The following is a 15,722-nucleotide window of genomic DNA, read 5'->3' on the forward strand; positions in this document are numbered from 1 at the left end:
TACACTATACATACAATTCAACTTCTAAGAAAATGAAAAGTTAAGGAATTACTCTTGTCAGTTATGATTTACAAGAATAGAGAAATAGACCATTTCCTAGAGAAAATGAGCTTTCAGAAAGAGAAACAAAAACTGGAAGTGTAAGGGGCATTTATTGTGGCTGTGGGGTTGGTTTGTGTATTTGAGAGAGCTAATCAAATGCAAAGGTTTAGCAGTGTGAGTTAGCAGATTATACGCAAATAGACTTAGAGGTAAATGCTCATGGTAGATAGTAAAAAAAAAACCCACATAATTGATGAAAAGCAAGAAAAAGCTTAGGCAACTTTTCAGAGGATTTGAAACATGAAGCAAAAAGAGCGGTAATTTTGCATCAAATGTACTCACACACACACATCTGTGGTTGAAAGATTTCCTGGAATGGATGAGTACAGAATTAATTGATAATAGAAAACAAAATCAGGGAAGATTGTTGTACCAGAGTCCTAGTTAAAAGAGAATGAATGAGAGAGAAGAGTCTGATCACGCAAAAAAAAAAAAAAAAAAAAGAAAAAGAAATTAGCTTTATGATGTCTCCTAGAAGGAAATAGTTTGAAGTATTATTTTTCACATTTTACCAATGAGTTGAGAAAACCAATTTAACTAAATTAACAAAATTAATTAGTGGTAGCCTAGAATGGAATATATCTACTTATATATTCACTGTCAAATAGCATTTGTTACGTTTAATATAATGGCACAAGAGATCTATTTGAAATAACAGCATTGCAAATTTCATCTGCAGACTAGTATTTTAAAACTGTCTTAACTAATATTTCAACTTTAATAACCCCACCTAAACCAGCTAAAAATTAGAATGATTGCAGAGAAACAAAAATGTAAGTTTTAAAATTTACCTGTGTGTGTAAATAATTATGGAGTCATTATATTTTTCAGACATACGTTTACCTTAAAAATTCATTTATTTGATAATATTTAGTCAAGTCACATGATCTACATTTATAATATTGCTCTTAAATTCATATCTTCATTTTCATTCTTACTGCCATACCCTTAGTTTCAGACTATCATGGTTTATTCCTTATCTGGTTTGCTGCAATAAACACCTAATTCACCTCCAATTTCTTCCTACTCTGCTCCACATACCTTCCAGAATAAATTAAAAAAAAAATCCAAAGGTAAATTCATAATACTCCTGTGAGAAAATCTATCAAGACATCTTTAACATCTTCAGGGAAAAGTTGAGAAATTGTTTGCAAAGCCTTATCTCCTCCTTCTTCCATTCTTCCAGTTCTACCCTACAAAGCCTGGATCCATATATATTGAACTACTCATAGGCTAGTGCCTTAGAAAATACTAACCATTAGATACTATAACCTTTAGTTATCTACCTAACAATTCTTATTATTTAATAAAAATCAGATGATAGCAATATTCTAGTAAACAAACTGGTAGTAGATATTTGAGGAGAGAATTACTGTACTTTGGTTCTTTATCATTTGTAATTTGCTTGCTTTTATTTGTTAGGAGCAGATTTTTATAACAGAAATTCCAAAATACTCATTAATTAACTACATCAAATATTTAAAGCAAATGCTTAGACACATGCAGCATCCAAAGAAATAAACAGGCTGCAAGACTGGTTGAGGGCCAATGGTGGTAGATGTTATTCCTTTTCCACCGACTCTCACCACGTCCTCAATAGCTTCTTGATGGGTTCAAACATTTCCGAAATTTTTCATGAGTTCCAACAGATGTTGTGACAATCAAAGGAGTATCTGATCCAATATTATGAAGACAATACCCTAATTTGGTCAAATCAGTTAAAAAAAATCTCTGGGGGAATATTACAATGAACTTGCTGGGAAAGTTGATCAACCAGTTCAGTGGTCTAGTTACTTCAGTTGCTCATAGAGTCACGTCTTAGAGCTCACTAGGAAAGTGGCAATGGTTTTATAAAGTACTCTCTCTCTTTTTTTTTCTTTTCAGGGCCGCATTTGCGGCATATGGAGGTTCCCAGGCTAGGGGTCAAATCGGAGCTACAGCTGCCGCCCCACGCCACAGCCACAGCAACGCAGGATTCAAGCTACATCTGCAACCTACACCACAGCTCAGGGCAATGCCAGATCCTTAACCCACTGAGTGAGGCCAGGGATCAAAACCGCAACCTCGAAGTTCCAAGTCGGATTCATTTCCACTGAGCCATGATGGGAACTCCTAAAGTACTCTTGACATATGATATACTAGAAAACCTACGATTATTTTCTCCATCTTGTATCTAATTAATGAGCTATGTAATCATTATATTTGAACTCAGTGAAAACTGAATAGCATCCAATAGAGAGTAAGTAATAATTCGGTTTGGTCTAGGGTCCCCACATCATAGGTGCCATTAAAAACAAACACAAGATTGTATTTCCCAAGTGAATAGTTTTTCTGAAATACTGCAATAGTGTAATTATTACATGTTTATGTGACCTATTACTGATTTTGCTGTGCACTCTTCTGTGATTTTGGTTTATAAAATATTGTATGTTAACAGAAATAATGACTCACCTAACAGCTTCCATGCCTTCCCACACCAAAAGTAAAATTAATACACAAAGTTGAAGGACAAGATTTGTGAAATAAAAGTGCCATTTTGTCAGAATAGTGGTACATACTCTTTATTTTTTTCCTATGACTGTTAAAGTCCTTAGATCATTTTGACTTGACTATTACATTATTTTTTTTATTAAAGTATAGTTGATTTACAATGTTCTGCCATTTTCTGTTGTATAGCAAAGTGACTCAGCATATATATACATACACATTATTTTTAAAATATTATTTTCTTTCATGGTCTATCCCAGGAGATTGGATATAGTTCCCTGTGTTACATAGTAGGACCTTATTGTTTATACATTCTAAATGTAATACATATTACATTCTCGAGCAAGGAATTTATTTTGACTCTTGGATTTTACTGTCACAAACAGCAGATGCTGAGAAGTTATGGACATTTTATATTTGTTTGAATCATGTTGACAAAAATGACGAATTTTAGGTAGTATATTAAATAGGTTAAATGATGTATAAACCATCAACACTAAAGTAAATTAAATAATGATGAAAACAAGTCACAAAATAAATAGCATTACAATTAGTATCTAATGCTTTTATTCTCATTTTTATTGGCTATCTTCTTAAATATAACTAACTCTTCCTAAAATCATAAATCTTGACACTCTGTGATGCTATTACCTTACTGACTTCTGATCCTACAGGCTTCTTTCCAGAAGTGACACTTACACTTACTTAACAAAGTGTCTTTTCATCAAGAGGGTGTGCCTCTTGTAATAAAATAGTAATTTAACTCTTGAACTAAAAAAGCATGCCTTGAAGATTCTCTAAATTGGAACTGTTTTCTGTTCTCTTTTGATAAGAAATTCTTAGCTTTATAAATTTGATAACTTTACCAGCTCTGAAGTTCATTGGTTTATATTTAATAAATCTTTAAAAGCAGGCAATGTGCAAGTACTGTGTTTGGATGTGGCTCCTTACTTTCACTGGGGGTGATGGTTTGGTGGAAGAGATTGGAGTTAATAAAACAATTATACAATTAAGCATGGAATTTAAAAATATGATGAATGCAATAAAAGAGAACTATAAGGTATGATGTGTTTAGGAGACCCGAGAAGTATTCACTGAGAAAGTGATGTTTGAGCTAAGATCTGAAGTATGAATAAGTATTAGCAAAGCTACAGGATATGGAGGAAGGGCATCTCAGGCAAAGGAAAGAATACATACAGAGGCCCTCATGTGGGAAGACACAGTCAGACACAGAGATTGGCTTAGTCTGTTGAAACCACAGAGAACTTTACTTTGCCACAAAATGTGGATCTACTGACTTATCAGCTATTCCAGTTAGTGTATATGGAAGCCTCCTAGCTGTTAGGTATGGGTTTCTTATACCCATAGTCTATATGAAGATAATCTTCATACTCCCTTTTACTTCTCAAAGAAGCTGCTAAGAACAGCATAGGTATTTCTCATTTTTTGATGATCTCTCTTCAGTATCTATAGTAGAAACCTGCATGATGAGTAGTTATATGATTTAAGAAGAGACTCCCGGCTACTGCTCATTAGACAATAACCTGATCCTCAATGCAACTGAAAGACCCCAAGTGACAGGAAATGATTCCGAGTGGTAGTAAAACAAAAATGGTTATAGAAGGCTCCAAATTTTTTCTTTATATTCTAATGACTTTACATGGCTTCCAGATGAGCTGTAAGCTTTACCTGCCTGCTAGGTAAATAACAACAACAACAATAACTACAGGAGAACACACACAGTACTGCTGTGAATTTGTAGCCATCTCAATAGAGAAGGGGTGCGACTCTTTAACTACTTTCAGAGAGAAGGGTTACAAAGTAAATTATTCTAAAGCACCAACCTCATTTTGGGTAAGTAACTTCTACCATGAAACCGATCTATATTTAAGGGGATCAATTCATGTATTTATCAGGGTTGCATTTAGTAACTGACTCATCTTCGAAAATTCAACTGAAGTAGATACTCCATGAACATCTAAAGAAGTAGGTAATCATGCCAGAAAATTAGAGACCTGGACACCACGACTGAATTTTCTTACTCCTTTGCTTCCATTCTCATGTCACAAAGAAGTGGGACCCAGTTTGGGCTGAGGCGTCCCAGAATCCTGAGCCAACCTTGGGTTAGTCAAGTGGGTCTTGGTTGAGAGCTGAAGCTGCAGGGACCAACCAAGTCAAAAAGCAATATTTGAGGGAGAAATTGGAAAAAAAAATGCAAAAATGAATTCTCCCGAAAGACTAGGGAACAAACACCTTAGGCATCCACATCAAAATAAGATAACCCAATGAGAACAGAGGCTGAACATTGAACAGAGAAGATGGAGTCTAGAGGAATTCTCCCAGCTGGAGAATGCAGCTGCATTTAGCAGAGCACATACAGAGTTCAACACTAAAGTGGAAGCACTGGTAAGAATGCTAACTGGGGCTCCAGTGCTGATGGCTTTCCAATGACTGTCCTTCAGTATCAGGCCATCAATATGTAGTTTTATGATAGCCATAGTTAGAAAAAACATTCATAGTTATTTCATATTTATATAGCATAGGAAAATTATTAAAAACTTCCATACTGTATCACACAGTATCCTCTTTACAAGAAACCACAGGGAAATATTTCCTTTAATTTTCAGAGTTAACACTAATGCGTCATCCCTATCGACTCACTATTTTTTAACTCACTGGTACTGGGGATCTTGAACTGCTAGTGTTTCTTTCCTTGGATTTGCTGATTGGAAGCTCAGATCCAAATCTGTGACTCATTTCTAACAATTACTCAGGAATCAACGGCACGCATTTTTGCTCCCCTATGTTACATTATTTTCATACTCTTACACTCTCTTCTCTTTGACGGCCTGGTTTTAAGTTGCTATGGTAAGTTTTTTTTTATGACAATCATTTGCTTTTGGAGGAGGAAAGAAAAGTTGAATATACATAATATATGTTAACCTACACATGTGGGAAGTATTTGATTTTTTATGAAAGGAGAAACTATGTTTGGTTTATTATAAAAGCACTTCATGTTCATTTAAAAGGAAATCAAGAGAAAAGAATATAAAACATCAAAGAACTTGCTTCCCCATCCTCTCTTCTCATGCCCTTAGCAGTTAGTGACTTTTTTCTCCTAAGAGGAATATATATATGTGTGAATATGTGTATATGTATATACATACATATATATATATATATATATATCCACTCATACCATAATATGTATACACACACATAACCTTATACACGTAAATGTAAGTATACATAAAACACACAAGTGGTACCATATTCTGTGATCTAGTCTCCAATTTGTTTTTTTACTTAATAACTCATAAGGTTTATAATTATATTTCAATACATGTAGATCTCTCATTTTCTTCATCTAGTTAGTCAGTCTTTTGCTGTAGATACAACACAAGTTCTTTTACCAATTTTTTTCTTTTGCTTTTTAGGGCTGCCCCCATGGCATATGAAGGTTTCCAGGCTAGGGGTCAAATTGGAGCTGTAGGTGCTGGCCTACACCACAGCCAAAGCAACATCAGATCCGAACCATGTCTGTAACCTACACTACAGCTCACAGCAACACCAGATCCTTAACCAAGTGACTGAGGCCAGGGATTGAACCTACATCCTGCTAGTCAGATTCATTTCCGCTGAGCCATGATGGGAACTCCTATTATACCAATTCTTTATTGAGAGATACTTGGGTGGTGTGTAGATGTTTACTCTTAAATGCAATGCTTCAATATAGTACTACTTTACTTTCTCGTTCAATTATATTCTTAGCACTGGTTCCCAAGCATGAAACCACTAGGTCAAAGTTAGGCACATTTAAAAAATTTGCTACATATTATTTGATTCCCCACCAAGGTTTTCCTAATTTATACTCTCCACTAATGTATATTAGAAAATGCATACTTCTCCATACCTTCAATTCCTTTGAATTATTCATCTTTTAATCTTTTTCCGAAATAGATGAAAAATTAAATAATGTAGATTTTCTTTTTATTTTTGTTTGGTCCCATGGTAGACAACTGTTTAAAATATATATTGTCATTAACTTTTCTTCCTTTTTGAGTTGACTCTTTATGTCCTTTGTCTGTTTTTAACATTTTTATTATTGATTTTAGATGTTTTTTAATATTGTGAAGTAGGGATATTTTTATTTCAATTAGTTAATAAACACCATATTTTAAGTAATTTATCCTGCCTTCACTGAGTTAGAATGCTGCCCTTACTAAGTCCTAAATTTTTGCATATACATAGGTCTCATGTTTGACCCTTTATTCAGTTCCATCAAACTATTGGCTTATCCCTAAATTAATATCACAAGTTTGAACTAAAAGACTATATGCTTTGTTCTGATATCTTACAGGGGAAAATACCTTTTAACTTCAAAATATTTTTTACTATTTTAATTCATATTTCAATCAAATTTTAAGTTAATTTGTTTCTCTAAAATCCCCCTGGGGATACATCATTTTAAATAAGCCTATGATTTTATCTCTCTGAAGTGTTGCATTTTTTTTAAAAAAATCTCATTTCAAATTGATCACTTTCAGTCACTCCCGTGAGACTATTACTCTACTGGTATTTGATGTTCTTGTAATTGTTCTCTTAGTGAATTAACCAGTGATTTAATTCACTTTAGAACACAGTGCCTTAAATTTTTTCCATCAAGGACCTGTTGAGAATTTGATAAATGTTCTCCTCAAAATGTGCACCTACCTCCAATGTAATAGATCCTCTAAAGCCAAAAAACCCCCAAAGTTAAGAATTCACTCTGTAAAAGAATCTCCCTAAATAAAGGAAGACACTATTCCACCAAAGTTATTTTCATTCTGTTGTTGTTCACTTATAAGCTGGATCAACACTGTTATCTCTTCATAAATTATTATAATTTGTTTTCATAGTCTTAGTTAATACCAACCCATATATATTTCTTAGTGTGATGAAAAGAGTTTTCAGGCTCAAGTCCGAGTTCTGTCTTTGAACATGCATGTGTATTTCTGTGAAAATGGATATTCTCTATGATCACCTATAACATGAACAAAATATCACCAGCTCAGCTTACTTCATAGAGATTATTAAGGAAATCAAATGTATTCTTTTCGAGAGAGCACAGACTGAAAAGGCAAGATTTCATTACTATTATTTCTACATTTAAAACTTCATCATTTGTTGAGAACATATATAAACCAAACTCTGTTCAAAACCTAATGTACCTAATGGGTAGACAGATAGAAAATTGCAACTGGTAGATGCTAGAGTATTAATATATGCACAATGCAACACGAAAGCCCAGAAGAGAACAAGATTCCTCTACTTGTAGAAATATCCACATAAGTGGCGATATATGAACTAAGTTTGAAAAGTTTCATGAGTTTTTTCCAAACAGATCAGCAGGAGTTGGTGGAGGGCATGGGGAAAGCAGTTGGGAAGGAAAAAACAGCTTCAGAAAGAGAGAGGTGTGAAAAGGCACAGAGAGCTCAGAACATGACCAGAAGCTGGGTGTGGTGATTTTATGGGGTTTATGGAAAGAGGCTGGATGGCAAGACTTTCTCTGAGAAAGAGAGATTGGCTAACATTTTGAAAAGTCAGGCTAAGAAGGTGAGATTTTTGTCTTGCAGGCAATGAGAAATCATCCAAAGATTTCAGACAAGGTGATGAGTTGAGTGGCCATGAGTGTAAAACAGATAGCAGTCAGAAGAGATTGGAGCCAGAGACCACTTTGGGGGCTACTGCAACTGTTTAGGAGACAGATGATAACGGCTTGAACCAGGGAAATGACAAGAAGAAATACAAGAGATATTTCCAAGGTAGAATCGAGACTAGCTTGTCTCTGAGACTCAGAAGTTAAGGGAGAGGAAGAGCCTATGAGTACCACTGGCTTGAGCCCACTGGGTGAATGATGATACCACACACTGAAACAGGTCAATAAATGGAAATGCTTACTTTGATGACAAAACATATCTTATTTTTTAATTTCCAAAATGGTGTGCTAAGGGTCACAGTGATGGTGGTACGCAAGTGTGTGGGGTCAAATCAATTTAGTTGATGGATTTTAAAAAATAATGTGAAATACTCTCTTCTCTAGGAAAATTTAGATTTCCTATTTTTAAATGCAGAAAAATGTTCCTCAGGGTAAAAATAACCACAACATCTTTTGAAATATAATAGAGTGCTATTTGGTATAATCCCTTAGCAACATTCCTGCTATGAGCCAGGACTAGCAGCAATCAAGTTGTAGACTCACATATTGTATTTTTTTAAACTTGTAGATAGATGACGAGTGGGACATAATTTTACCCACGTAAGATGAGGCCTTTGAAAAACTACTAAAAGTTGCTAATTGGGTTTATCTTCTTCGATTATAATTCTGTATGATATTAAGAACTCTTCCCAAGATACTTTTCCAAACCAGCATTAAAGTTTTTGGATAGAAATTGGTAAACAATTCATCACTGTGTATGTGTGTGTGTGTCTGTATGTCTGTGTGAAAATGAATATAGGCAAGTTGGAAAGTGAAAGAATATTTTGTTTTCTGAAGTGGTCTCTTTTTGCCAACATTTGAAGATCCCGTTTACACACAAATCCTTTTTAAAAGTAATTCTCAAACTTTCGGTTTCAGGCTATAGCCTGGAAGAGGGGGACCATGACTGTTAAAACATAGCCACAATGAGAAATGTAAAGTAATGGTCAGGAGTTATAGGAGATACAAACTGTCCCTCTCATTCTGACAGTAAACTAGTCTGTAAAGTAATGTAACCCTGCAGGACACATGTTTTCTCAAGTGTAAAAGATGGGCAGTGGTAGGCCAGGTTAGCTGAAATGTAAGTCTCTCTCCATCTTGACATTCCACCGAGTCAGCATCATCTTAGAGAAATGTATGTTGGGACATTGCTGGTTATATATTTCCTTAGCACCACTCCAATAAGCGGGCAACTGAACCAAGATGGCCCAATCAGAATCAGAGAAGGGTTTATATATATTCCATGCTTGGCAGGTTCTTATCACTCTTTCCCATCTACCTCCTCCCTCCCAACACTACCTCCCCACTCCCCGTTACATGCAAGGCACATAATTTCAGAATAAAATAATGTAAGAAGGTGAGGCATTCATGATATTTTTCTTTGGATACACCAGAGTCTCAGAACACATAGAAATATTGAAATCAGTGTTTTTTTAAGTCTAACATTGTTTTGGCAATATGTAGGAAGTGTGAAAAACATTAATTTCACCATACATTTTCTGTTATTTAAATGTCCTTGGTGTCTATACTTATTATCAAGATTTAAAGATAGCAGCTTTACGTCAGTTATCAAATATTTTCAAAAAAAGTTAATCTTTCCTGAAATCCAAAGTCTTAGATTCACTTATGTAGGCAGTTTAAATGATCAAGTTTTCAATCCATTACTTTGGTAATGTGAAATTCAAATTTTGCTTCATGAACTTAGATTACCATTACACTCCTTATTGAAGAAAAAAATATAGTGTGAGACTTTGACAAAATCAATGAAACAGTGAAGAACTATCTTTTATTACTCAGAGTAGAAAAGTGAAAACCTGAATTTTTAATTTAAATATTATGATATAATTAATCCTTCCTTTCATTGAATATATTACGTTAACACATTAATAAGGTAAATAATATTTTATAATATACATGAGATTTATGAGTAAAATTATAGTTCTTACCTATTTTCCTTCTAAAACACCTAAATCAAATGTCACTTTCTTGATATTTACATCTTTGCCATCCAAAATATTTTTATAATTACCAAGGAACCACCTATGATATTTGAATTTCCAATCATTTTTTTTTCTCAATTTATTAAAAAAAAGCTCAGGGAGTTCCTGTTGTGGCTCAGCGGGTTAAGAACCCAACATAGTATTCATGAGGATGCAGGTTCAATCCCTGGCCTCGCTCAGTGGATTAAGGACTTGGCGTTGCTGCAAGCTGCAGAGTAGGCTGCAAATGTGGCTTGGATCTGGTGCTGCTGTGGCTGTGGTATAGGCTCCAGCAGCTCCAATCAACCTTTAGCCTGGGAAGTTCCATACAACACAGGGGTGGGCATAAAAAGAAAAAAAAGTTCACCCATTTCTTTCACACACTCCCAACCCCCCATCTCTGGCAATCACATATCTGTTCTTTGCTTCTATGAGCTTATTTTTTGTTTTTGTTTTTGTTTTCCTAGATGTCCCATATAAGTGACATCATTTGGTATTTGTCATTCTGCCTGACTTATTACAATGCCCTCAAGGTTCATCCACATTGTCGAATAGTAAGATCTTATTCTTTTCTTATGGCTGAATCATATTTCTTTGTCTATATATGCCCTGATTTCTTTATCCATTCAAGCATTGATGGGGACACTTAAGATTGTTTCTATATCTTGGCTATTGTAAATAATGCTGCAGTAGACATAGAGATGTGTATATATTTTCAAATTGTGTTTTCCTTTTCTTCATATAAATATTCAGGGGTGGAATTGCTGGGTTATATGGTAGTTCTATATTTAATTTTTTGAGGGATCTCCATGTTGTTTTCCAGAGTGGCTGCACCAATTTACAGTTCCATCAACAGTGCATAAGGGTTCCCCTTTCCCTATGTACTCACAAACATTTGTTATTTTCTTGTCTTTTGGGTAACAGTCATTCTAATAAGTGTGAGGTGGTATCTCATTGTGACTTTGATTTGCATTTTTCTGATGAATAATGATGTAGAGTATTAATTTGTTACTGAGAATATACAACTCCTACAGATTTAGAAAGGCCTATTACTGATAAGGAAAATATTTGGTTGTGTAAAAAGAAATCAAATAAATATTGAAATCATTTATCAGTTTAGAGTTGTTACATTTTCAGGGACCATTTGTTAAAATGATTGATTCGATATATAGATAGATAGATTTTAAAGAGTGTTAATTTTTCAGAACATTTTATTTGGTACTCTTGGTAGCATAAAGACTCGTTCCTCTGGTAATTCTATTATTTCAAACTCCTCTATGTTGAGATTAGAAATTGAATCTACCTTGTTATATATAACACAACATTTATTTAACATACTTATATTTTCCATGGACTCAAAATAACAGATTATTAAATATCTGAGGATTACATCCTTTCGCTTTTTATACAAATTTCTTCATTAAGCCAAGTGTATACCAATTTCCCATTGCTTCACACCCTGTAACTAATTTTTAAATTTTCACTTAAGATAGTAATATCTGGAAATGCTACTATATATGCTAAAAATAGCCTTTTAAAAGACATATTTTTCTTGATAATCCATAGGGAATCATTCATCCATCCATCCATGAGACTTTTTCAGAGACGTTAACTTGACAATTTAAGTCTTCCACTTGAATGATGGTACACCAGGCAGGTGCACATGTGTGCGCACATGCGCACACACACATGCACACACTCTTTGCATACCTCATACTTTTATTTTGTTTCGGAAGATCATTGAAAACAACCTGAAATGTTCTGATTATATTTAATCCTCTGATTCTTTGATAATTCACTGTTCTATATTTATTATATATATATTATATAAAGCCTATAAACACACTGATTTGCCTCTTCTCTAATCCTTAACACTAGTGTCACAGCCAGGATTGCAAACATTAAAAATAAGGGTTAAAATCTCACTGCTCCCATAGCCTATGCTCTGTCATTTTTTTAAAAGTAGATTTAAACCATATCTCATTTTTGGTTCATTTGGACTTTGTGTACAGTGTATCAATCAATATAAACTTCATGTACTGCTTTATATATATTTCTTGATTCTGTCAACACACCCAGGTTCTAAACACATGTACGTTAGCAGCACCCATTTCCCTTGTTGAAGCAGGACACCTGGGTGTCAGTCTTAGCTCTGGCACTCATAGTCACTGTGTTACTAAATAAGTTACATCCTCCAGGTCTCAGTGTTCTTATCTATAAAGTGGACATAATGCCATTTCATCTCAGTGTTGCTCATGGGTTCAATAAGTTAATGTGAATTTTTTGATAATTTTAAAGCATTGCTACTGTTCTCTTTAAAGAATGAAATTAATAGCCACACCCCCTTGAAAAATACATTTATTTGCAAAAGCAATTCTATGAAGGAAAAGCTTGACATGCAATGTATGAGTGTTTGGAAAATACACAAGTGATGTAAAGACCTCTATACAGAATGATAGTGATTTATCATGTGAGACACAGTGGAAGCTATGTGTAACTACTATATGTCTTAGTTTTCTGTGAACTATTCAAGTAACAAATTTCAAATAGAACAACAAATCAGAGTAGAGAGCACAGAAAAAAAATAAATTTGAATCAATGGTGTGATACCTCTATTCCAATTAGAAATTTTCCCCCTCTACCCTCTCAGATATATTCTATTTCATTAAAAAATGAAGTTAGTTAAGAAACTTTACAAAGTCAATCAATCCACAGAGTGATAGAACTCTTGTTTTTATTTAATATTTACTAAGGGCTCATTCTCACAAAAATTTCTTTTCATAGGTCAAATACACAAAGTGCCACACTTGCCTTTATTTCACCTTTGGGGGCCCACATGCATACTATCTATTCAGCCCAAGTGGAGGACACTCACCTCTTCAAACAAAGGGTAAAAATGCATGTGGGTTCTAATAATCTGGACTGTAAAAATGAAACTTGCACATTAACTTCATGAATGCCTGTAAATCATGCCAATCTTCAAAGTTTAAATTGAGCTGCTTTAACTAAAATTTTCATTCTTCGAATCTAACAGGTACAATGGCATCACTAGGAATGATGTCCAGTACTTAAGGTATGAGGAAGGCAAAGGGTGTGAGAAGCAGGTGTGCACATCAGGGTTGTGATACTCAACATGGCTGAATTCCCTCTGACTACAGTGTACACAACATAGAGAGAGACATGCTAATTGAAGAGGGAAAGTAAAGGAAAGCAAAGCAAAGCAAAGGGGTAGAGGAAAGGAGAGAAAAGGAGGGAGGGAGGGAAGAAGGAAACTCAGAAAAAACATATTTGTATACTATTAAGATTTTCTGATCAGTCCAACCTGCTGTCAGTTAAAGTTGGAAAAACAATCCCAGCTCCAGGTTTTCCTGTTTGCATACCCAGCCCTGATTTACAATTTAAAATTGCCCATCCTCCAGATATGCAGCTTGGACTTGCAGTCTATCAATGTCTGCCCAAGTCTAAGGTAGTGATGGCAGCTCTACTTTGCCATTAGGCTTGCCAAGGACCTGCAGCTCCTGAAATGCTCCTGTGTGCTTGCATCTGTATGGGGGAGGGGATCTGTGGCTTGGAGGGCCTGGGGCAGGGGGAAAAGGAGCTGTTTCTGGGAAAGGGAAAGGGACCCAGGGGGGCCCAACTTCCAACAATGTGCCTGAGTTGAGAATCTGGAGCTGACTGCTCAGAGCAGCTGTAATTGGTTCTTTACACTACACATCTCCCTGGAGTTGGAGCAGTCTGTGTCTAGTCTATTAAAACTCTGGGTAAAATGCCACTTCTTTGCCCCATCTTCCAGAGCACTTTACATTAAGGGGAAAATCACTATAATCAAACCTTTATGTCTTACATTCTGCTAAAATGAGGTGCTTTCTTTCTGGGATTTTGCAGGGACAACTGGATACACACACTCGCACATAACCACACACCGACAGAGTGTAACTCCTACAGTGTCCTCAATCCCTCCCTCCATCCCTCCTTGCCTTCAAGGATTGCTGAACATTTTGCTCCAAACTCTCCAAGTCACCCACGTGTTTGTTCTCCCCCTTTACTGCTCAATTTACTTCCTGACTTGACAAAGAGAAACTCAAGTTGTTCTCTGGATTTTAGCTGTAATCATGGCACCTAGCAGCCTCATCCATTCCACCATCCCCTGCGCCATTCAGATCTGCCTCAATAACCCCCCAACTCTGGGGGTTGTAGACAGATTACTGGGTATTTTCCTGGCTCACTCCCCCGACCCTCTTCCTTCACCCTCCTCCACCCAGAGAAAATTAAATTCGAAATTTGCTTAGTTTCACTTGCCAGGTTGGGATGGAAAGGGGTGGGAAGGGGGTGGTGGGTGGTATGTACAACTGGGAATCTCTCTCTCTCTCTCTCTCTCTCTCTCTCACACACACACACACACACACACACACACAGAGAGAGAGAGAGAGAGAGAGAGAGAGAGAGAGAGAGGGATTATGCCCTACTTTTGGGGTCTCTTACACACACCTGAATTGTAACCTTTCAGTGAAGCAAGGACAGACACGCCCCTGCTTGCCCTCTCGTAATTCCAGGAATAGAATTTGGCCCTGGGTCCAGAAAAGCCAGTGATAAAGAGACCAACAAGAAGATTTTGAGAACTGGTGAGGTGACCCCTTGCCTGAATAGGGGAGGGGGCGCTCTCCACTCACCGCCTGAGTCCCTGGAACGACGAGGGCCAGGACATCCTGGATTTCTTCAGGCCGGGTCGGTGGCCGGTCTCCACAGCGTAAGAGGTGCGGTCCATGGCACGACAGTACAGGTAGCGCTCAGTGTCCGAGTACCCACGGTGCCGGACACGGCCGGTGGCCCCGCTCGAGGCGTAGCGGCCGCGGGTGGCCCCGGGCGGCGGGGGCGGCGGCAGAGGGGGCGGCGGCGGCGGCTGTAGGGGGCACTGGGGCTGGGGCTGGGGCTGGGGTGAGGGCGGCGGCGGCGGGGGCAGGTGGTGATGGGGATGTAGGAGGCGGAACTGGGGCTGCCGGAGGGGATACTGGTGGTGCTGCTCATGCCTCCAGAGGTGCTTGGGGGCTTTGAGCACGGACCCACCGGCGTCGTTGCCCTCGCCGCTGTCCGCCCGGGTTGGCACGCTGCTGCCCTCTGCCTCCATCCTGGCTCGCGGCTCTGTGCCCCGCTGCCCAACCGGGTTCACCACGCTGGCCGGAGCGCCTCCCGGTGCTGCCGCTGCCGCTGCCGCCGCCGCTTCTGGAGCCGAGCAGAGCTGGGCTTAGCTTCCTACTTGAAGCCACCAGAGGCTCGAGGCGACCGAAAGGGGGCTCTGCCAGCGGGAGGGGTCACAGAACGCTACAGGGCTCCCTCCACAGTGGTTGTGGGAGAGACACGCTCTTGGGCTCCCCAATTCACAAAGACTAGGGCGGCCGGTGTACAGCTTTGCCCACGGA

General features: G+C 37.4%; 1 protein-coding gene and 1 long non-coding RNA gene across 28 annotated transcripts in view; one reads left to right on the forward strand and one right to left on the reverse strand.

Annotated features, from left to right (window-relative positions):
- The window catches only part of PDE4D (phosphodiesterase 4D), a 1,507,422-nt gene that overhangs the window by 887,482 nt on the left and 604,218 nt on the right, over window positions 1-15,722 (reverse strand). The window contains exon 1 of one of the 24 annotated variants that reach the window (XM_021076863.2): window positions 14,976-15,561. The exons of the other annotated variants lie outside the window; for them this stretch is intronic. Coding sequence (XP_020932522.1) covers window positions 14,976-15,430 — 455 coding nt within the window. The 5' untranslated portion in view covers window positions 15,431-15,561. Of the gene's footprint in view, window positions 1-14,975; window positions 15,562-15,722 lie in introns of those variants that run through there. 24 annotated transcript variants of the gene reach the window in all.
- The window catches only part of LOC146395568 (uncharacterized), a 311,450-nt gene continuing 310,708 nt past the window's right edge, over window positions 14,981-15,722 (forward strand). For all 4 annotated transcript variants that reach the window (XR_014831389.1, XR_014831388.1, XR_014831386.1 and 1 more), the window contains exon 1: window positions 14,981-15,059. This is a non-coding gene — a long non-coding RNA (uncharacterized LOC146395568). The remainder of the gene's footprint in view (window positions 15,060-15,722) is intronic.

This window comes from Sus scrofa, chromosome 16, assembly GCF_054392235.1.
Source record: "Sus scrofa isolate SSC_HxYL_T2T_F1_AM1 chromosome 16, Sscrofa_HxYL_maternal_Yorkshire_Landrace_v2.0, whole genome shotgun sequence".
NCBI lineage: Eukaryota > Metazoa > Chordata > Mammalia > Artiodactyla > Suidae > Sus > Sus scrofa.